This window comes from Xenopus laevis, chromosome 4S (genome assembly GCF_017654675.1).
Source record: "Xenopus laevis strain J_2021 chromosome 4S, Xenopus_laevis_v10.1, whole genome shotgun sequence".
Lineage (NCBI taxonomy): Eukaryota > Metazoa > Chordata > Amphibia > Anura > Pipidae > Xenopus > Xenopus laevis.
The window spans coordinates 8,189,289-8,214,108 of record NC_054378.1 but is presented as its reverse complement, the minus strand read 5'-3'; the positions used below and the strand labels follow the sequence as shown (position 1 = coordinate 8,214,108).

The window sequence follows — 24,820 nt, the reverse complement described above, 5'->3', positions numbered from 1 at the left end:
GGATTTTATGCAATCAAAACGTGCCTCCAAGCCTGGAATTCAAAAATAACAACCTGCTTTGAGACCACTGGGAGCAACATCCAAGGGCTTGGAGAGCAACATGTTGCTCACGAGCTACTGGTTGGGGATCACTGTTTTAGAGTGTCCAACCATAATTGTTTTAGTGAATTCCACACAAATATGAAAAGCTTCTACCTGTAGAAAGAACCCTTTTTAGTGGGTAGGGTGCTAAACAGTGGAAGGACCATCCGCCTGTGATCCAAGAAACATGTAGAACAACAGGTACACTGTAGCACACCACAAACTTGAAGATTAGTGCATCAAAGTTGGTTTATTGGACCCAAACAGTAGATATATACAAGGCAATGTTTCGGACCCCACTGGGCCCTTTCTCAAGCCTCGTATATATCTACTGTTTAGGGCCAATAAACCAACTTTGATGCACTAATCTTCAAGTTTGTGGTGTGCTACAGTGTACCTGTTGTTCTAATTGTTTTAGTGAAGGCATAAACCTCTTATTTTTGGTTTGAGCAACATAAGGCGCATGGTATAAAATGTATGAGAGATTAAGGATTGAACAGCTATTTTAGGGTCACAGTCGTTATACCGGATAACTGAGGGCCACAGTTGGCATACCTGATAACCTAAGATGTACAGATGACCTGTATATTTTGCCTCCCAAAAGCTAAGTGAATATATTTTTTTGCCAAGTTCTGACCTTTATCTTTGCCCAACTGCAACTGCCAGTCTGCATGCAATGAGGGTAAAGTAATAGTATTAAAAAGTTTGTTCCAGGTCTAGTAACACATAGCAACCAATCAAATGTTCGTTTTCATATAGCAGCCAGGTAAAACGTTACCTGCAAGTGGCTGATATGGGTTAATAGAACTTTATCATATCACCATATGCTCGTCTATTCCCTTGATTGAGTTTGACTCCATTCTTGTCTTCTGTGGTTCTTCTCCCTGAGCGGTTTACAGCCAGTGGGGAACTGTGGTTGGAACTGTGACCTCTGGATTTTTGAGAATTATTTGAGGGCCAAACCTTCATAAATGGAAAAATATATTCTTGGCAGCTCATCCATATTTATTTTTCATTATGCTGCTGAACATCTGGCAAAGGAGAGCCAACAGTTCATACTGAATCTAAATCCAACACAGGTGATGAGTTTAGCATAAAACAATATGGCTGCTTCCTTTTCCCTCCATGTGATACAACGGACTACATTGACTTACAGTGATAATTATTAAAGCACATGTCGGATTGCTGTTGGGAAACTCCTTCTGTAGAATGGATTTGAGGAACAGTCGTGCAAAAATATGTTATTTCAAAGTACAAAGTTAATCCACGCATTGAGTGCGATGAAGGATTCTGCTGAGGATAGAATAAACTCTTGTTGAAAAAGTGGTCTCAATTCTGGATCCTGTATCTTAAAAAGCAGACGGGTAAGAAAGGTACTTATGGCCAGATTTATCATAAACAGAACTGGGGATTCCAGAAGGATTATCAGCAGTTGGATCTTTTTTCTCAAAACTTAACACATTCATCAATGCAGATACTTATAGCACTGGTGCACTCAGTAGTAGTTAACACTAATTATTGTGTTCTGTGGCTGTAACACTGGCTGTTAAAGCCAATCGTGCAAGGCGCTTACACCACTTGGGCCAAATTATCCCTCATTCTGTAGGATCTGTAGGATCAGGAGCTACATATGAAGCCAAACAAGTTATTGTGTTGCCCACCACAGCAATATTGACTCGTTTACTGAAAGGGAAGCTGATCCTGAATTTTAAAGCTTCCATAGAATGTTGGTGTAGTACCAAAGCAAGGAGACAATTTCCGTTCAACTAGTTAATAACAGCCCATGGGTTTCAAATATGTCATGTAACTCTCTCTCTCTCTCTCGAAGCCTCAGTGAAAAGATTTGGACCATTTCCCACAGCTCTACTTCCTAAGTAGACTCACTTGATCTAAGAGGCAAATTTACTAAAGGACAAATTTTTGCCTCGGAAGGCTCCACCACACTTTGAGCAACTTGGTCAGACGTTTATTCGCAGCGCATACTCTTATTTATCAAAATGTGATGTTACATCTCGGCAGACGAAAACTGCCAAAGTTTTGCCAAAGAAAATTCGTCAGAGTGGCCATTTCTGAGCGAACTTTCGATAAAGTTTCTTTCTTCCTAGTGAAACTTTGCTAACATGATTAGGTAAATTTGAATAGGGCAGGTACATAAAGGTCGTATATATGTCTTTATTAAAGATGTTGGTGCAAATGCTTGAAGTGGCCACTTATTATTAAAAATGTCCAATGAAGCAAAATAAATACAAAAGAGATCCTCTAATACCCTAGACACGAGCCCACCCTAAAACAAATGTGTAAGGTATAACCTTGTGAAACAAACTCTGCCGAAAAGGGTAGCGCATTGTACAATTTGCACTTTGATGAATTTGCGTAGTAATGATCCTTTGCCTGAGCGAAAATTCGCCTGGCGAAAGGACAGGAAACTTCGTTAGTGCTGAACTTTTTCGATATCAAATCCTCTACGCCTTTTAGTAAATTAGTAATGTCCCTGCGAATTGTCATTTTGACGGTTTTGGCTAGCAAACTAGTCCTTTAGTAAATCTGCCCCTTAGTGAGAAGAGGCAAAAGGCAACACAGGGTTGATTACAGGTTCTGATACTCCTAGTGGCTTTAGAAGTGCAGAGCGCTTTACTCATGAAGCACATATGATATATCTGTTTGTACTAGAGGTTGTTTGCAAGTTTTCTGCGCCTTTAGGCAGGTGTTTTTGTATCCCCTATTCTTTCTCAAAAGTAGGTTTTTAGGTCCGCTCATGCTTTAGTTTGCTTCAGAGTTTCTGCTCAGCTGGTATGTTCTGTATGCCTGAAGGATCAACTTGCAGGAGCAAAATGAATGGCTGCACATCATCTCTATTTATATCTTCAGTTTAATACCTCTTAAATCATCTCAGATCTAGTTCTGCATATTTTTTCCATCCTGCTTAATCTTGAACATTGCCTCCCTATATATGTTGTTCATCTGGCTCCTTCTGTGCTACCTTCATCCCTTCTGTCCCATCACTCCAGGTCACTGGTTAAATGATGCTAAACATCTGTTGCATATGTCCCAGTATTTCATTTGCACTCTCTCATATACATATAAGAAAAACACTGGTTATTTGTCCATATATTACAATATAAAGTAAAGTCTAAAATAGAATAAGGCTAGAAATGCTGTATTTTGTATACTAAACATAAACATGAACTGACTGCACCACAAGCCTAATCAAACAAATGATTTATGCTTTCAAAGTTGGCCACAGGGGGTCACCATCTTGTAACTTTGTTATACATCTTTGCAAGACCAAGACTGTGCACATGCTCAGTGTGGTCTGGGCTGCTTAGAGATCGTCATAAATGATCAAAACAGCACAAGTCAAATAATATCTGCCAGCAGCTGATACAGCAAGACTGATTAATAATCAGAATATACAGACTGCACTGGGTCCTGTGTTGTCATGTAATCTAATGTGGATTTTATAGTTTTTGCATTTTTTAATACAAACTTTCTCCAACTCTGGAGAACCAGTGGCTGCAGCAAAATAATCCTCCAATTAGAATCCCAGTTTATCTGTTTAAATCTGGCTCCATGATCTTTGTCCCTGCAGCTGGAGAAAGGCAAAAATAAAATCCAATACAAATCTCTTCACAATCGCCGACTGCTCTACAGGGAAACAAACAAAGCTGCTTGAGTTCTGCATGGCTGGGAAGTAAGGCGGGGGCTCCCCCTTCTGTTCATAAGTATGATTGTTTCCCTGCAGAGCAGTTAGGGACCGTCTGACAATTCCTATCCACAGCAGTAAATGAAGGGAGAATTTCACTGCATACAGTCAGGTTTCTTATAAAAACTGTACACATTTTTTAATTAACGTATAATGGAAAAAGGTTTCTTTGTCATAAAAGAAAGTAAAGATGGAATTTTATTTTTTTGCCTTTACATGCCCTTTAACCTTTCCAAGAACAAGTTTTCCTTGTTCTGGATTTTTTTTTACAGGATACCAGAGGGAAAGATGGGGCTACACAAAGGAGCTGGCCACATCTCTTGTCTAATAGAAAAAGAGAAAGTTGGCTTCTAGTCTTCAACCAGCAAGTAACATGTACACAGGGTTACCAAACACAAACCTACTTATCAACTACACAGGCTGAACCTGACAAAAAGTTTGTTAAAAGGAGTTGCTTTTTGTAAATAAAAACAGTCCAGAAAGTGCAGAGGAATCCCTATAATATTTGTACTAAAGTCCAGTTAAAAAAATGATTCAGTTGAAGTGAAAAAGCACACTTTAAGGGGGTTATTTATTAAAGTCTGACTGCCAAAAACTTTTTTTTTTACTATAAAATCCGAATTTTTAATCTTTTTATTATACCCCGAGGATGGAAAAAATCAGAATCCAAAAATCAGACCTGCCAAGGTTGTATATACAAAGTCAATGGGAGAGGTCCCTATCCTATTTGAAAGTTTCTATGGTCTGTGCTGGAATTAACCCGAAAATCAGACTATTTCTGACTTTCCGGGCAAAAAGCCCCCCAAAAAAATCGTACGATTTGGGGTTTTTTCTCGATTTCCTCTAGTTTGTCCCCGATCTGATTAAATCGTGCTTTTTTAATAATAAATACGTTTACATTGTGGATTCTAGTTTGGTCTGATTTTTTTATTTACAAAAATCAGAGAAAATAAAATCAGATTTTGATAAATAACCCCCTAACAATCTTTTTGGGTCAAAGCCCTCTTTCAGGTCCTACATTTGTTTGGGGCACCTATTAGCTCAAAGAACTGCAACATGGTTCATATAAGTAACAAATATGTCTATATTTTCAATTGTTTCCCCAAATATCACACTAAAAATGTTGTGTAATATAAGGAGCAAAGTCTGCAACATTTCTTATCACCTATAGCAGCCAAACTGCAGGTAGCATTTTCTGATCACCTGTTAGCCTACAGAAAGCTCAATTTGGCAGTACAACTTCTTTTTATGCAACCAAAAGTTTCATCCAAGCTTGGAATTCAAAAATAAGCACCTGCTTTGAAGCCACTGGGAGCAACATCCAATGGGTTGGGGAGCAACATGTTGCTCACGAGCTACTGGTTGGGGATCACTGGTCTAAACCATAAATATTAGGAATCCATGCTTTGAAATACCTGGGGCAAACAGTTCATCCTTCATTTCTGATCTGGCACGTTTGGAGAAACATCTACTCTTCAGCCACTGGGCATCAAAAACACTCTGGTGCTCATCCGGCCACGTAATGGAGACCTGCCAATAATAAAGTATAGTTAAAATATTAGAAAGGCCGCAACCAAGTTGCCAACTACCAACTCTTTCTTCTTTATTTCATATGTTTCAGTTGTTGTTTCATGCCCATCAGCCTTCTCGTGCCCAAATATCTATTTTACCAACTGACTCTGTTGAGTTACTAGCCTGATACTTTGGAGGTTATTTATTAAAGTCCAAATGCCAAAAACTCCAAAAAATCTAGGTCTTTTTACTATAAAATCAAAATTTTTAGTGGAAAAAAACTGGAATTTATTATACCCCAAAGGGCTGCTAAAAGCCTCCAAAAATACTTCCAAGCTGTCGGGGTCCTGTAGAAGTCAATGGCAAAGGTCCCATTTCAAATTTTAGAATATGGTCTGCGCTGAGTTTCGGACAAAAATCCGAAAAAAATCTAGGGGTTCGAGTGATTTTATGAAAAATTTAAGCTTTTCAGGCATAAAACCCAGAAAAAAAACTCCACAAATTTTTGAGTTTTTTTTCCCAAACCGATTTTATCGAGTTTTTTCAATGATAAATAAGCTCAAATCTCGGATTCTAGTTTGGTAGGACTTTTTTTACTTAAAAAAATCTTATTTTGATAAATAAACCCCTTATTGTTTGTTGCTTTCTGCAGGTTATTGACTTTTTAATACATATATATATATATATATCTTTTTGCCACATCTCACATGTGGAACATGTCAGAGGCATTAGTTCTCGTTCTTGAGTTGTTATTGTTTGTTGGAAGGTTCCCATCAAGTGTAATGGTACAGCAACTCGCAAATTGTCGGAAACTCTTGAGAATTTTTGAGTAAATAGAGTGAAAAAGGTTTCCGTTGCATCTTATGTATTGGCTTGGATGGAGCTCAGCAGCTTTTAGCTCCCAAATCTCTGGAGAAACATACTCTTCTTGGTAAATTGATACAAGTGCTAACTCAGTGAAAAAAACACTTGAAAACTCAAATGTTACAATTTATCATCTAAAAGCTGGTGAGTTCACGCAGACATAATTAGAAGTTGTATTTGGAAAATTCAAGCTTTTTTCTATCTAGAGTTTTCTAAGTTAATTCTAAATTTGCCAGGCTCATTGAAAATCATGGGTAGAAGGTGATATCAATGTGTTCCAGTTGTTTTTCTTCCCTAAGCTTTTACACAATAGAAACTGGAGTTTTTTAGTCAATGAGCACACATTTGAGATTTCTCTGAATTAGAAAAAAAGTGAAAATTCAATTTTTTCATAGATCAGCCTCCCCAATTTTTCCCTGGGCAGGTGCTACATTTCAGAGAAAATTGTATCAACTGATCAAATCTGATTGATTGCAGATGGTAAAGGCGCTTTTTAGCCCCCATGTTAGTACAGGTATGGGACCAGTTATCTGGAAACCCGTTATCCAAAAAGTTCCAAATTACAGGAAGGCTGTCTCCCATAGACTCCATTTTATCCATATAATCCAAATTTTTAAAAATGATTTATTTTTTCTCTGTGATAATAAAACAGTATTTTGTACTTGATCCCAACTAAGATATAATTAATTCTTATTGGAAGCAAAACCAGCCTATTGGGCTTATTTAGGGGGTTATTTATCAAAGTCTCATTATTTTCTGCTACAAACTCCGATCAAATCCGCTCACATTTTTTACGCTTATTTATTATTACATTTTCCCGAAAATTTGCTTTGCGGTAAAAAAATCTGATTTTCGTGATTTCTTTTGGATTTTTTCATCCGATTTTCATGTTTTTTTCAGAATTTTCACCCGAAAACTTCTGGGGATATTCTCCCATTGACTTATATGCAACCTCGACAGGTCTGAGATGCCGGATTTTCAGATTCTGACTTTTCCATCCTAGGGGTTTAATAAATTCTGAAAAATTGGTTTTGTGATTTTTCCATTTAGAGTTAAGTAAATAATCCCTTTAATGTTTACAAATTTTCTAGTAGATTTAAGGTATGAAGATCCAAATTACAGAAAGAAACGTTATCCGAAAAACCCCAGGTCCCGAGCATTTTGGATAACAGGTCCCATACCTGTATATCAAACCTCATGCACAAAAAAAGCTTCACTACACACAATTAGCCAATAAAGGCTTCAGGTGGCCAAACAGTATAGTGGCAAGTGTCAGTGGGCCACTAGTAAGGTCTACTTGCCAGTAGGGATGTCGCGGACTGTTCGCCCGCGAACTAATTCGCGCGAACATCGACTATTCGCGTTCGGCGAATGTTCGCGAACGTCGCGCGACGTTCGCCAATTTGGGTTCGCCTTAGCTGGCGCTTATTTTTGCCCTCTCACCCCAGACCAGCAGATACATGGCAGCCAATCAGGAAGCTCTCCCTCCTGGACCACCCCCACACCCCCTGGACCACTCCCCTTCCATATATAAACTGAAGCCCTGCAGCGTTTTTTCATTCTGCCTGTGTGTGCTTGGAAGAGCTAGTGTAGGGAGAGAGCTGTTAGTGATTTGAGGGACAGTTGATAGTAACTTTGCTGGCTAGTAATCTACTTGATACTGCTCTGTATTGTAGGGACAGAAGTCTGCAGGGATTTGAGGGACATTTTAGGTTAGGTAGCTTTGCTGGCTAGTAATCTACCTTCTACTGCAGTGCTCTGTATGTAGCTGCTGTGGGCAGCTGTCCTGCTGCTGATCTCTCATCTGCATCTGTTCTTCAAACAACTGCCACCTAGCTGTCTAAATATCAATAATAATACCGTCTCCAGAAACACCTCCCGAGTGACGTTTTTCAAGCAGCAATAATATATTCCGTATCCAACGGCTGTAGTGTATACGTTGACCTTGCAGGCATTATTTGCCCAGTCTTTAACCAAGTGCCACCTCGCTGTGTGAGCTTTTTCACATTCCGTGTCCAGAAACATCACCTGAGTGACGTAGTGTGATTTCTGCCCTTTACAGCACAAAACGCAGCGCTGTGTCAACAATGGATTTTTCAGATACATTTTTGCCCTTGATCCCCCTCTGGCATGCCACTGTCCAGGTCGTTGCACCCTTTAAACAACTTTAAAATCATTTTTCTGGCCAGAAATGTCTTTTCTAGCTTTTAAAATTCGCCTTCCCATTGAAGTCTATGGGGTTCGCGACGTTCGCGAACTATTCGCATGTTTTGTCGCAAGTTCGCGAATATGTTCGCGAACATTTTTTCCGCCGTTCGCTACATCCCTACTTGCCAGCAGACGTTTAGGTGGCCACATATGAGCTTTTTATGTTACCTGTTGGGCAAACTATATTCAAATTATAGTTTATTTTTTATTATTATGTTAGCCCATAATTATTTTATTTATATACAGCTCTAGCAGAGGGCCAGAAGACTGCATGATGCCCATAACTGTACAAAAGCCTACAATATATACAGGATAAAAAGGAACCCTGTAATAAACTGCTGAGTAGAGAATAACTCGGCAGAAGGAGCACATTGTATCTACAGGAGAAGTGTGGGAATTGTGCCATAAAGCCGGTGCAGAATACATACGGACTCTATGATCCAGCGATTCAAATATTCCATGGTACTATGTTCCCCCATAATTCATAACAAGTGTGTTTTGCACATCTCTCTCCCTGTTATGTTCACCCAGCTGTCTTGGCCCGATCTCTTGCTAGAGGTCAGAAGATTTCATTTTCTACATAAATCATGGTAAAGCCTGTCATTTTAAATTTATATGAACACAAAAAAAAACATTCTGGTTTGCTAAATACATATCACAAGACAATACGCTCTGAAAGAGAAACATTTCGGCATTGTTTCATACATCACATTCAAAGCTGCTTAAGTAAAAACGATTTATCTACATCGTTTTTAATTTCACTCCCTGCCATTAAGTTTAGGTTTAAAGGTACCATTGTAGATAAAAATGATAACCCCCCAATTGCAGTAGAGAAGTACCAGGTTCCCATTTGAGCTATGGTTTCAGGTTTACTGGTTACACACAGTGCAACACATTTAAAGGAGAAATACAGATTAAAACTAAGTAAGTTTTATCAGAAAGGTCTATATAAATACACCAGTAAGTAATCCCTCAAAGTAATGCTTCTCTGAGTCCTCTGTCAAAAGAAACAGCACATTTCTTTCCTTCTATTGTGTACTCATGGGCTTCTGTATCAGACTTAAACCTCCAGGGCTAGGGCTTGAGCATGCTCAGTTTGCTCCTCTCTCCCACTCCCCCTCCATTTCCCCCCTTCCTCCTCCCCTTCCTGTTGTAATCTGAGCATAGAGCTAGGAGTGAGCAGGGAGAGACTAAGGCAGGAAGTGATGTCACCCCAAGCTAATATGGCAGCTGCCATCCTAAGCAAACAGAGAGATTCTAGAGCTGTTTACTCAGGTATAGTAAAGCTTTCTGCAGAATAAATATAGTCGTATAACTTGCACTATTGTGGCTAATCTATTGGCAATAAACTGCTTCGGTAGCTTTGCTTCTCCTTTAAAGCACCCTGGTGCAGGATTTGTATGGAGCTTTATGGGCAAAGTAGCATTCCATACTTGTACTTTATTTCAATAAATATTATCCATTCTGCAGTGGCATAAAAACAGAAAACTGGAATATTTCAGAAGATCATTTCCATTAGACTATTAAAAAGTGTTATTGATAGATTTAATTGATGGCATCCTGATGGTCCTTGGTCCTTTAATTTCTGCTCACAGCCGCAACAAACAGCAAGTCACAATGTCAGCCACACTACCTTCAACTTTAGTTTACCGTATATACTCGAGTATAAGCCTAGTTTTTCAGCCCCCAAAATATGCTGAAAAACGCTACCTCGGCTTATACTCGGGTCAAGCGCAAAAACGGTCGCCGGCGTCTAAGAATAGTCGCCGGCGTCTAAGAATAGTTTTTTTTTACAAAATTTTTGTTCTAACATGCTAATGATCGAGAAAAAAAAATCAACACCATATTTAATTGTGATCTTGCTTTTTGATGGTTTTGGGAAAAAACCATTTGAAATTGAAAACTCAGCCTCATCAAGTTATATGTCCCCTTTACACCATTCTCTCCTTTTCTTTTGTACTCTTTCCACTACTAAACTTGTAATGAACTAATGCCCCAAACTCTGATCCACAGCAAATCTATTAGGTGCTAAGTAGGGTTACCTTGGTACCTGACTATGTGCCGAAGACAGATCGCAGAATTATCTGGCTCTGATCACAGCCAGGATTATTTTTAATAGCTGAATGCCTGGGAGATCTAATTCCAGCATTCATTATTTCAAGAACCAAATTATGAAGGGTCACAGTCTGTACTTCAAGTTTTCCTGAGTTGCAGTTTTTGCTCTAATCCTTCTCCCAGATTGAAACCATATGGCCAGTCTAGTCAAATCTCTGGCCACAATTCAGTTTTACACCAATAACAGTCGAGGAAAGTTATTGATGAAATTAAATGAACCAAGTTCTGAGCTGATGTTGCTGGTTTCGCTATAAAATTAGGATAAACACTCTATTACAATAGGGGAAATGACGGTAGCTGTTTTTTATTTACTTATAGACCTATACACCAGGGCTGCGTTTCGTTATTGGTTCTATAAAATTCCCATCTGAAACGCTGATTAAAACCAAACAATGGAGCTCACTGTACCTAATGGTAGACAGAAAAAGGAAGGGGAAAATTACACAGTGTAACACTTGCTAAATCCATCAGATATAAAAGAAACACTCAGTAATCTCACGTATTTTAAATTGTCAGCAAGATGGCCCGGCAGGACAAGGCATGTGGTGGGGCGGGAATGGGGTTGTTTGTGTTGTGCAGAGGGGGTTGCTGTGGAAGCGGCATCCCCGGTGAACCTGGACACTGCAGTCTGACACTGTGGGGCAGATTTACATAGGGTTGAATATCGAGGGTTAATTAACCCTCGATATTCGACTGCCGAATGTAAATCCTTCGAAGTCGAAGGATTTAGCGCTATTCCTAACATCGAACGATTCAAAGTATTTTAATCCATCGACCAAAGGATATTCCTTCGATCAGAAAATTGTTAGGAAGCCTATGGGGACTTTCCCCATAGGCTAACATTTGCCTCGGTAGGTTTCAAGTGGCGAACTAGGGGGGTCGAAGTATTTTTTAAAGAGACAGTACTTCGACTATCGAATGGTCGAATAGTCAAACAATTTTTAGATCAAATCGTTCGAAGTCGAGGGTCGAAGTCGAAGGTCGAAGTAGCCAAAAAAACATTCGAAATTCGAAGTTTTTTTTTCTATTCCTTCACTCGAGCTAAGTAAATCGGCCCCTGTGTGTACATTATGTAAGGTCCAGAGTTGGGGGCGAATTCCAGGCATCATCGACAGCATCAGAAGAGAGGGTAGAGAGGGGATCTGTGGGATAGGAGGGAGCTGGTAGAGAGAGGTTCAAAGACAGGACATTGGCAGTAAATTTTTAATATCAGCCCCAGTTAGGTTGGTGAATTGCCAGCCAGGTGGCAACCCTAGCTAAGGGTAAGGGGGTTTACCCCTCTTCAGTTGGCACATTGGCTAGTAGAGGTTTCGGTTTGTCTAGAGCAGTGCCATCTATCAACACAGTGGGTCTCATTTATCAACACTGGGCAAATTTGCCCATGGGCAGTAACCCATGGCAACCAATCAGATTGCTGCATTCATTGTACTGCTTGCTGGCTTTAAAAAGCTAATTACAGATTGGTTGCTATAGGTAACTGCCCGTGGGCAAATTTGCCCAGTATTGATAAATGAGCCCCAGTGTGGTTTATGGCCAAAAGTATCCAAATACCTGCCATCCACACTGGATTTCTGCAGGCCAGTAAGGTTCTTTCACTCCCATTTCACCAAAACCATTTGTATGGACCTTATTGTACATGAAGGCATTCTTCTTCAGGAATGGCTTTACGAACCAGGAAGCTCAAAAATGTTAAGACGGGCATTGTGCAGCTTTTACTGGAACTATGGTCCCTAGCCCAAACCATGGAAAATAGCATCATTATTTCTTCCCTATCCATCGTTACAGTTGGCATTATACATTCATGCAGCTAGTATTCTTATGACATCTGGAAAACCCTGACTCGTCTGTCATCTATCAAGAAAACTAATATGTTGTACAATATATTGGAGAATGCTTTAGTCAACAGATGAACTATTTGAGGATGGTCCCTGGGAAAATGTACATTTTTTGCCCATTTGACGTAGAAGGTCCTTGACAATGAGTCTTGTAAGACTATCACATTTATTTTACAAAGAAATAAGACTAAAGGATTTATAAACAGTCATAAAAATATCAAGAAATAACACTTCCGCTACTTGACATGAAGATAAACTTGACTACAAATTACTTAACTTTTACAAAAACAACACTTCTTTAAACATCATAAATCGTTTGAACCAAAGATTTAACCTTGTTATTTTAAGACTTTTTAAGGCTATTTTTTAAGATCCAGGGCAAGTCCGTCGCCCAGCAGCTGCCCTGAAATCAGTGATTCCTGTGTTTCTCTCACAGCTTCCTCACAAATGGAATGATAAATTGGTGTCTTCCTGTAAATTAAAAGGAGCGGACGTCACGGCACCATGTGGTTTTCGGAGTGTGTTTACCTAAAAGGGTGATTTTCTCCTAAAAAAAAAATCTTTACAGTAATGTTGTTTTAGCTGATGCACATGAATGTAACCTGGTGACGTGAATACGGCCTTTAAGAACTACTAATGGTCTTCCGAGGCCACCACAAACCAAGCCAAAAAATGTTCAGTTATTAACATTCAGTATGTATAATTAAAATAGAAGTTGATATTTAATAAAGATGAAGTGCAAAGCACAGAATTGCATCAATTTAAATGCTATTTAGGGTACAATACACATCTTTATACCTGCACCTTGCATTAAACTGCCAGCTGAACTTTCTTTACAAGGTGCTAAGTAGAGAAAGGAACCATGGGACTAACACCTCCACTGATGAGATGTTACATCTAATGCTACCTTTGCATGTTGTACCTATACACACGATTTTATTGCACCTTATGACTTGCATGCTAATGCCTTTCAAGTACAGCACCCATTATCACACACACACACAATAATGCCATTCAATACCGTATTGACAATGCCATGAGTACTGCCTGTTTGGACACTAACTTTCATCAACATTAGCAAATGGTGCATCATTTGTGGGGTACACTATTAAGCAGATGCAATTTTCCTTACAAAAAGTCAATTAGTATCCATGTTTGTACTGTGTACATTGTAAATAAGCTCTGTATTACTTAATTTTACAAAAATGCTTAATTTTCAAGATGTTTCACATCATTTTGACCCAGTAAAATCAGCTACACAGGTATCTTTCCTAGTACCAGCCAACTGCTGCCCTGCATTCCTGTTCTTTAGTGTTGACAAGAGCATAGCAAAATTTGGTGCAGGGGTTATATTTGCTGTTCAGATGGTGGCAGATGTTGACACATGGGGAATATGATACATATGGCAAACAGAGATGGGTATAGATTGAACCAATTAGCTCCTTCTGTCATATGTACCTTATTTGCCTTGATTCAACATCCTGCCAACCCCCATTTTTCCATGAAAGATATATCTAATGGGTCCGACATGCCCAGAACAGCTATCCAACACCAAAAATGCCTAACAGAGATAAATAGATGATAGATAGATAGATAGATAGATAGATAGATACAAAGACATATATCACCGTAACAAACACAAAGAATACCAAGTACCTTCTTGCTGTTTGTCAAGGTAACATCCTTCACTCCTGTATTTACATCCAAATCTTCAATGGGAAGTTTTCGTGCTTTAGCAGAACCAAGGAAACACTGAGGGCACTGGCAGTTATCTCTTAGCCACACAAAGGGGTAGACACTTTGGCCTCCATCTTCCCAATGCACACAAACAAACCGCTCCTTCCGTAAAGACTCCACATTGCGGATCATAGCGACAGATGGAGCTGGCTGTTCCTCAGCAAGGACCCTTGCACTGTGCTGCCAACGGATGAACTGAAGCAGCGATCTTGAAGGGAATTGACTGCTCTTTTGAACCTTTAAAGGTGTTGTACGGCAGTGGACTTTAGCCTTCAGTAAATGTTTAGCGATAGTGCCCCACATGATGACTGAACTCCTTTACCTGCACAAATTCCTAGAAATCAAACAGGAGGAACCTGACAAAAAAAGCGATACATGCAATTATTTCATTGCTGCAGCTATTTTCATCTGTTTTCTTGAGTGATGTGAACACTCTAACATTCTCATTGTTTAGAGGTTTATTCTTCGACAATTTCAGATAAGATTTGACATGGGCACACAAAGCAATGAAAGCAACTACAGCTGGTACTCACAACATAAATACTTCCATTGTGCTATGCACCCATAGGAATGCAGTGGCCCAGCATCCCCATGAGGACCATAGAACCATAAACATTATTTGTATAATTATGACTGCATTTGAAACAATTATGAAACAATACCCTGTGATAGTGTGTCCATGGAAGTTATCTTGAAATCAATCGCCAGCCAGTGGAATTGTTAATTGAAATGCATCAAGGGAGTCCGTAATATCACACATGACATTTTGACCGCCTTTGCCATTAGGCAAAAAACAAAGCAAAAATCAAACTAATTACATTCAAACTAATTGAAAATATGTTTAATGAATCCGATCAAAGGCCTTCAAAGCTGCCTGATAAAAGGCCTTCAAAGGTCGATCAATGAGCAGCCCAATATCCAAGTCTTCTGCTGATATCAGTCAGCTTATCTCCCACCACACACACCAAATATCATATGAAAATTTGTTTTGTACGATATTATTGGTGCATCTACTGCCACCTTTACACTGATTTTGATTTAAATATAAATTAGCTTTCAATTGTAAGTTTAACTGTTCAACAGATCTATGGCCAAATCTTAAAAATATAATGACGAATTCAGAGGTTTTCAAAGGCCGGAGGTTGTAGAAGGTCCTATCCTAAAAATAGCCCTGTTCAGCTGAAGCTACTGGATTCACAAGAAACTAGTGGTTGGGTGTCTAGGGAAATAACATGACAGATACCAAGAGATTACATTTTAAGAGAACTTGTAGATATGTGGTTCCTGACCTGGAGACAGCTCCTCCTAGGGACCCAAAGCACTAGACTTAGTGCTCAACCTGATGGCTAGTAGAGGTGACACTTTAGTACAAGGGCCAATTTTTTCTCCAAGATATTTCAGAAAGGCTTAACCTTAAAATTACTTAAGGTGAGATTTGGGGAGACTATACTTTTGCTTTCCTGACTCTCCGTGGGACTGTAATACGATTACTAATTTGCTAACATTTTTATACATCTGTGTAAGGTACCTGATAAAATGTTCATCCACAAAGTGGAGCATGAACTCAGTAAGGCTGATAATTGTTAACATAGATGGTAAGCCTACTCCTACAATGTGTTTTTTCTACCCTGGAGATGTTATAAACTACAGTAGCCAACCCCTACAGCAAGCTGGTCTGTACAAATGAACTAGAAGTGGACATGATCACTACAATAAAATCACATGGAATCTAAACTTACAGTCATTGATTCGCTAGGCAAGTTGGTTGTTGTAATCAATACAATAAGAACAGCATTACAGCAAGCTTGGGGTTCATCAAAGACATACTGTAATTGTTGTTTTGATGTTTACTGCCCTAGCCTGAAACTTCAGCATACTTATTTGGGTGTCCAAATGTTGTTTCTTTTAGAAGATCTGCTTGAAAACATAATGTATAATCATCACCAATTTTAGCCAGCTCAAGTTTCCATGAGAAACCATATAGGGCATTTTTGCGTATTCTAATTTTACATATTGCATAATGGCATTCTCATGCTAAAGCTTCTTGGACAGGAACGGCATAACATGTCAACGGGGCAATATAGGTTATATAAGACAGACAGTTGTATAAGAAGGTTTGTCTTTACGACTGCAAGGCTGAGGCAGAAGGCAACCGTAACCAAAACAAATATAGGTCCCTACTGCTGAAGCCTGCAGTTTTGTTACACCAATGGCCCAACAGGGACATTCCCAACATTCCACCAACCAACACCTAATTACTGTTTCCATTTTCTCCATAGTGTTTGTAAAAAGAAGGGATTAAAGAGAAACAATACCCCTGAACCATGCAGGTCTCTTAGAATATACCACATAACATATACCCTTGTATAAGAATGGTTATGCACACATATGGGTAGATGTTCTTCTACCCACAAAGGCTTTGGTATCATTCTTTGTTATTTAAATTATATAACACAGAATTCTGTGAAATATCATTTTAAAACAGGAGCTTAGTAATGTCATTAGTTATAATCTATAGTTTGATATTATGTGTTAAATAATTCATTAGAACTTATGTATAGAGATGGGCGAATTTGTCCAGTTTTGCTTCCCATTAATTTAGAAGCTTTAAATGATTATGGAGCTACTTGGTGACATCTAATATTCTTATATTTTAGAACTATCCTCTGTGTATATTTCTATCCATATAAGAGGTGTCTGCCATACTGTTCATCATAATAATTTTAACCTATATTGTGAAATGTTTATTGTGATATCGTACATGAAGCATTTAGATGCAAGGCTCATGGGGCATTTACTTCTCTGGAGTGTTTCAGTCCCATAGAAGAGTTCATTACCATTAATCCTTGATGTGATCCGAAGAGTGCGCTGTCCAGGAATTTGGTGTTTCCATTACCATTAATGCTGCCTTCCATTGGCTGTTAGATCAACCAGCTGAAAGTGCCAGCATTGGTTTGGGGTAATCCTGTATTTGAGAGTATTTAGAGTATTCCTTGAGAAGAAAAATCCTATCTGGTTGAGGTACCCAACTTCTCTTTCTCCATACATTTCAGTAACATATATGATTGGTCTTGACCTCCATCTCCAGAACTAATCCAGTTAATACTCATTAGCACTACTGGATACAAAAGGAGCTCTGTACTTATAAGCCAACACTCAATTCAATCTTGATCCAACACACAAAGGCCTATGTATGATTATTTTCAAATAGAAGTTTTACTTTTTGGCTCCTCATTAAAATAACATGGTATATCTAGGAATGGTACATTTTTACCCAAACAAGTAGTGCCCTGGTAGCTCAGATGAATAGTTTGTATTCAAGATTTTAACAGCCTTCTCTATTTTGGTTAATAGTATTATGGAAAACTTTCAAGAAGGTCAAGGTTCGAATGACTGAGGAAAATAAATACAGTATATAATGAATAGAATGTTAATATCAAGCCCAGAATGCAACTGTATCTCTATTCTTTCACATGCAATAAAAGGGAAAGGCCTGAAGTGTTGAATTCTTGGTTATGCTATGAATATATTTATTTGTACAGGCATGGGATCCGTTATTCAAAACCCTATTATCTGAATTACGGAAAGGCTGTCTCCCACAGACTCCATTTTATCCAAATTTTAAAAAAAGATATGCTTTTTTCTCTGTAATAATAAAACAGTAACTTGTACTTGATCCCAACTAAGATATAATTAATCCTTATTGAAAGCAAAACCAGCTTATTGGGTTTATTTAATGTTTACTTGATTTTTTAAATAGACTTAAGATATGAAGAACTAAATTACTGAAAGTTATACGATAAAAACTCCACGTCCAGAGCATTCTAAAAGGCAGGTACCATACCGTTAAATTAAATTCTATATTCTTGTCTTGTTTATGGAATCAGTATAAATAACCACAAGCTGAGCTGGTTACATTCATGAGACACATGGGGTATTGATCACTGCTACTTGTACTGGTAAGTTGGTGATGAATATGCTGCTATCTGCCAGGGATTGCCTTCCTTTTACTTGAATGGGAAGTGCTACACTACCCGCGTGGTTTTAAACACTAAAGCTGGCCATAGACGAATATGATCCGACCATACAAATCCTCAATTCGTACGATTTAAGGACCACGTGTGGAGGGTCCCAACATTTTACGTCCCATGGAGATCGGTCGTTCAGTTGATCGGAAAGGTTAAAAGATTTCTGTCGACTGCCGATAATATCTCTGCATGTATTGCCGATTGGACGATTTTGAGTGGGAGACTGTCACCAGCTTTTGTCGGACATAAACTTTCATACGTTTGCTGTCAGGGGCAGAACATCAGCTGATCTGTTCTTTTACAATTTTATTTAAACTGAAGGTTAGTGGCAGGTCAGCACACAGGGAAGTCCGATTGTTCGAGGATTCGAACGATCAGATATTTGCGTCTATGGCCAGCTTAACTGTGGGTATTTGGTTGCCCATCACTATTGTTAAGGGGGGAATATACAGGAGGACATTCACATTTTTCACGGAGGCCAAATACGTTGATCTTTGACTGATCTCGTCACCAAAGACAGCTGATCCAAGGTTTCATAGCTGAATCCAACAATCACATGTAGATAATTTGGTGATTGGCCATATCCATAATCTGATGTAGCATTCAACAGCCAGTCTCCTGGCCCAGATACTGTATATGGGGGTTAAATAATTTTTTTCTAAAAGTGCCTGGTGCACAGTAGTCACCTCCAAATTCTTGGCCTGACACACAAAGAAGTACTTAGGAAATTGGGTATCTGCAACAGATGAAAGTAGGAATAAAAGTGCTGTGTCATGAGTTGTGCCTGGAAGGTCAGGTCATCTGTCCAGCTGTTATTGACAATCTTGGTATATTTTTAAAATATTTCTTGCAGTATACATGGCATCCTTTAGCAATCCCATAGTAAAGGTGCTGAAGTCATAAGGGTTAAAATTATACTGGGCTTCGATAGGTACTCTGGTCCACTTAAGTTTCTACGTATCCTATGGTCCATCTGGAGAACATATACCTGTGAGATAAGCAATGCAAACTGCGAGGTGCACCATGTGCTGGATTAATAATGCAGTGCTCACTGCTGTTGGGTGCAAGGTAGTCCAAAATATAGACAAATATAGGAGGCCATACATGTGAGCAATAAGGATGATCTGACCATTTGTCCGTAGAGCCAACAACCAGATAATAATTCTGGGTAGTGTAAGCCATCAGGACGAGGATTGTATTAATGCTCAGATGCAGCTCAGAAGGGAAAACCAAACACACCTGGACAGGTATCGCTCGGACGCGGCCGTCACTGGCACCATCTACAGGCTAATAAGCCAATAACTAGTCAGCAAATTTTATTCGGCCTCCCTAAGGCTTACACCACAGCCTCTACAATGGAAGCTTCTTTTTTCTTCGCCTGCACTGCAAACAATTGCGTCCGCTCGGGTGCAGGCAAATGCGGTGGATTTCGGCAAAGAAGAGATCCTGCATTTCTTTGCCGTAATCCACCACATGCGACTGCCTGCACCTTGTGCTTGTCCTGAGAAGCGCAGGAGGACAAAATAACCCACTTGCAGTGGGGCCCACTGGGCTATTACCCAGTTTCCCTGCAGGCCAGTCCAATACTGATTGGTTCCCATTTCCCTCCCCAGCTTCCTCCACTGTAACAAAGGATCTTACTGACATGAATACAACACAGTGAACTAGATATCAAAGATATATATCCAAAGACTCAAACATTATTAAAAGTAGGGATGCACCGAATCAAGGATTCGGCCTTTTTCAGCAGGATTCGGATTCGCCCGCATCCTTGTGCATAGCCGAAAGGAATCCAAATCCTAATTTTCATATGTAAATTAGGTGTGGGAAGGGAAATCACGTGACTTTTTGTCCCAAAAAAGGAAGTAAAAAAACTAGGGATGCATCGAATCCACTATTTTGGATTCGGCCGAACCCCCGATTCCTTCATGAAATATTTGGCTGAATACCGAACGGAATCCGAAGGCAAATTAGGGGTGGGAAGGGGAAAACATTTTTTACTTCCTTGTTTTGTGACAAAAAGTCACGCAATTTCCCTCCCCGTCCCTAATTTGCATATGCAAATTCGGATTCGGTTCAGCCTGGCAGAAGGATTCGGCCTAATCCAAATCCTGCTGAAAAAGGACAAATCCTGGCAGAATCCCGAACCGAATCCTGGATTTGGTGCATCCCTAAAAAAAACATTTTCCCCCACCTTTTCGAATCTTTCACGAAGGATTCGGGGATTCGGCCGAATCCCAAAAATGTGGATTTGGTGCATGCCTAGTTAAAAGTCAATTTTTTTATTAAACATCACATTAAAATGGTATATACTGACCCCATATGGCCCACCTTATGCGTTTCATACCATCCATTACTTAATCATAGGTGAATACAACCAGAGCCAAGTCGATCAGGCGCCCTAGGAAACCCAGCTGGGTGCGCATGCGTGAAATGCGCTCACATGTGCGCATGTGCAAATCAAAAAAAATACAGGGAAACAAATACAGGGACTGGCAGCATCAGATTTGTCTCCCAGGCGCGCATCTTTCCCCACGAAGCGAGTGCATGCGCCATAGCGCTAGGGAATGCTGCGTTCCCCATACACTTTAGGATGTGGCCGCCCTGGGCCCGGGCCTACTCTGACTACCCCTAGTTTCAGCCCTGAATACAACACACACATAAGGGCAGGGTAACAGCACATTGTATTTGAAGACTATTCCTAGCTCTGTGCTGCTGCCCATTTAATGAATACATTTCAGCATTACTCCCTCCTCCCCCAACTGTAAAAGCCTTAAAGAGAAAGTGAGGGGCCTGAGAGCCCAGTACCTGGTGGAGCAGAGAAGGCGCTGGTTCTGTGTCTCTCCCATAGGCTGTGGTGAGTACAGGTCGTCCCTGAGCAGCAGAAATAATGTGCAGAGCAGCTGACACAGAAAGTGGGTGAAAGGTCACAGCTGCTTATGTCACAGGACTCAGCCGCTCTCAGCACTGACATTGTTGTGTTATTGCCGCCATTGGTTTAGTCACAGAAACAAACAGCCCTGTGTGGGTGGCTTTACACTATCCCCTTTCACCCAGTGGCCCTAGGGCAGGTGAATCAGCCAAACACACAGCTCTCAGCCCTCCCTGAGCTCCTCCTGTTATCAGCCTGTTCTTTTATTCAGTCCCTGGTGCCAGTCACTGATTTACTGCGACTGATAGTGTGTTTAGTACTAGATCTCCCTCCTCCTGCTTCTGCCTTGTAATTCAATTTCTCTACCAAGTAATAAGGTTTGGATATTGGGCAGGCGGTGGACCTATTCAGCTCATATCTTAGCCAGGCCCCCACCCCAATCACAAGATCCAGCTCCTATAAACACACCTTCCAACTGTTTTCAGCGGGACAGTCCCGCTTTTGACAGCTCAACCCGCAGTCCCTTGTTTGTACTGGAAAGTCCAGATTTTCTCTGCACTGAACAGCCATAAAAAGAAACAAAGTTTCTGACTTAATTGGCTTTTGGCAGAGAGCCCAGAACAGCCACAGCTGCAGATAAGATACTTTTGTAACACATTTGAGATAAGCAAATAAGTCATGGTAACAATATAAGATAATAGGTGAAGAGCTCTCCTAATGGGCCAAGCAGAAAACAGAGAGACACACTATGATTTTAGGCAGCGCCGGGCCAACCTGGGCAAGCGCCCTAGGCTGCCTGGCCGGGCATAACGCCCACAGACGCGCATGTGCAGAAATACCAAATGTGCGCATGTGCGGAAATACCGGATGCTCGAATGCGAGAAAAAAAAGAATGCCCGCATGCGCGAAAAGCCAACGCAGTGCACATGTGCTAAAAAGCACACACACGCCGGATTCATCTGCAAGCGGGGACCAGACTAGGGGGTAGGAGAAGCAGAGAAGGCGCGTGCCTGGCGCCCCCTAACTTTGCACCCTAGGCACGTGCCTGCTCTGCCTACCCCTAGTTCCGGCCCTGATTTTAGGGTAAGGTCACACTGGGAGATTTAGTTACCCGGCGACTAATCTGCTTTTCTTTGGGGCGACTAAGTTGCACTTCAGGCGACTTCGGAAAACGAAGTGCCATGCCACAGGCGTTTTTTCATTCTAGCAGGCGGAGGACAGGGGGAAGCAGTTCGGGGAGATTAATCACCCCAAAGAAGAGGCGATTAGTCTCCGGGTGACTAAATCTCCCCAAATCTCCCAGTGTGACATTACCCTAAACTAGATGTAACCTTATAGCCCAGTAGTGCCAGACTTTCTGCAGGGCAATGCAATAAAAGAGCCAGGTCTAGTAACCCGTAACCACCAGATGCGTTTGATTGGATAGTAGCAAACTTTGGTAGCAAACTTTTCAGCTTTTATTACATTACCCCCTGAGGGTCTGCTTTTATTTAGCAAAATCCAATTTTTTTCACATTTTTTAATATAAAACTGGAATCCACAATGTGACCTTATTTATTATTAAAAAAGCACAGTTAAATCGGATCGGGCTTTAATAAATCCCGGGGAAATCTTTTCCCCTAAAAATTTGGATTTAATAGTAAAAAAAAAAAATACTCAAATTTTTCGAGGTTTTTCCATTTGGACTTTAATAAATATCCCCCTTGTGGGTGGATACCATGCACACCAAATATCGTACGATTTTTAATATCCCCCAGTGCCCTACATTCTTGGATCTAAACCTCATCCTCTGTGTTTTAAGGCCGCATCTGTTCGGTGATCCAATAACCCGTTACCCTGCATTATGATCCGATTGTCATGATTGGATCAGCCCGATATCGCCCACCTCAATCTGGGAATACCGGGGAGAGATCCGCTCGTTTGGCATTATCGCCAAACAAGTGGATCTCCCTGTGTATGGCCACCATTACATTCCTGGATCTAAACCTTATGTGGCTAATACTCTCTAATATTTGTGGGTGTATTCTGTAAGGCCCTGGTAACTTAAAGGTTTAACTATCATATTCACGTCCCTTATTTTTTAGGGCTAAGCCTACTGTATTGCGCTCAGTAACTCTGGCTCCTGCATTGTAGTAATTCATTAAGCACATTTTCTTTTTCTTCTGTAACTAAAATATTCTGATTTAAAAAAAAATGACTTTATGTTCAAATACAACACTTAGGGGCAGATGTATGAAGGGTCGAATATCGAGGGTTAATTAACCCTCGAAATTCGACTAGGAACTAAAATCCTTCAATCGAACGATTAAATCCTTCAAATCGAACGATTCGAAGGATTTTAATCCAACGATCGAAGGAATATCCTTCGATCAAAAAAACTCAGGCAAGCCTATGGGGACCTTCCCCATAGGCTAACATTGACTTCGGTAGCTTTTAGCTGCCGAAGTAGGGGGTCGAAGTTTTTTTTAAAGAGACAGTACTTCGACTATCGAATGGTCGAATAGTCGAACGATTTTTAGTTCGAATCGTTCGATTCGTAGTCGTAGTCGTAATCTAAGGTCGAAGTAGCCCATTCGATGGTCGAAGTAGCCCAAAAAACACTTTGAAATTCGAAGTTTTTTTAATTCGAATCCTTCACTCGAGCTTCATGAATCGGCCCCTTAGAATAAGGAAAACAAATGAAGCTTTAATCAACTTTTTAGTATACACTGCATAGTTGTTAACCACGCAAAATGAAACATTTTTGAATAAAAATCCTATATCCTCTTTTGGTCAGCAAAGGAATCTGCGGTCTGGCACATGGTGAGTTAAGGTCTTTTACTTTCCTGTCCATCCTACTGAGATTATGGGAACTGCTGCTCTGTAATGCTACCTGGCAGTCTTGTAAGGGTTCCCATGGAACAGGGTCTGGATATTCCATTAAGTAACAGAGAAACGCATCAACATCTGTAGAAAAGGAAAGTTTAAATCTAAAATTACGTTCTTTAGCTAATAATTCGAGGCCTGTGTAGATCCGCAACACTTAATCTGCACTATTTCATTCATGTGTATTCAGTACCTCCATCCCTGCTCAGCAGTTAATTTTTATAGCAAGGGTGTATGGTGACTGAAACCATATTTGCTGAAAGATGCGAGTCACTATGAATGTAGGTCAGCATCCATCTTGATAAAGCAGCTCAAGACATTTTTTATCCCAGTGATAGATCTTCGGTGTGAAAGTTCCGCCACCTGACATTTACATTAGGTCAAATGCGACTGGTGACCTTGTGGTTTGGTCAGATGTGTTGTGATGCAAAGTCTGATTTTGTTTAGAAAGGAACCAGTTGCAGTCAGGCTTCTGAGAAGTCACTGATGACTTATTGGCATTAATTTGCCTCAACCGTGCCTCTTGATCTGAGCTATAGATTGGCGAACTCTTGTTCCTCTCAGAGGCAAGAAGATGCTGTTGAGCATTGTTAAGTCTTGACTTCTGTGAATATGGCCAAGAGCAGAACAATCCATAGTTTGGCCAGGACTGGATATGAGCAGACTCTGGGCCCTGAGCTTTCATGTAAAAATTATATTTTCAGATATACTACAGGAAGAAAATCTTAAATCATTGGATCGTACTCTGCCCTGAAAGCTCTTGTTCTTCTTGTTCTGCCACCAAATTGTCCATGAGTTATACCTTCTAATTCTACCTATAGGAACCTTCCCCAGAAGAATTTTAAGTGATGGAAACCACACATTGCTACAAAAACATGTTGTCACAGTCGGCACCCTAATCCAGAACCGATACTAAGTAACCTGGTCTCGGCTCTTTCTTCAGCCATTAGCAGCTGCCTTTCACCTCGGAAGGAGCCCTTGGCTAATCGGATGCTGCCAA

At 40.2% G+C, this 24,820-nt stretch overlaps 1 protein-coding gene across 1 annotated transcript in view; it reads right to left on the bottom strand.

Moving 5' to 3' along the window:
- The window catches only part of bbox1.S (butyrobetaine (gamma), 2-oxoglutarate dioxygenase (gamma-butyrobetaine hydroxylase) 1 S homeolog), a 53,032-nt gene extending 31,833 nt beyond the window's left edge, over positions 1-21,199 (bottom strand). The window contains exons 1-3 of the mRNA XM_018260139.2: positions 20,892-21,199; positions 13,975-14,411; positions 5,200-5,314 (exon numbers count right to left, since the gene is read on the bottom strand). Coding sequence (XP_018115628.1) covers positions 5,200-5,314; positions 13,975-14,358 — 499 coding nt within the window. The 5' untranslated portion in view covers positions 14,359-14,411; positions 20,892-21,199. The remainder of the gene's footprint in view (positions 1-5,199; positions 5,315-13,974; positions 14,412-20,891) is intronic.
- Positions 21,200-24,820: the final 3,621 nt, after the last annotated feature.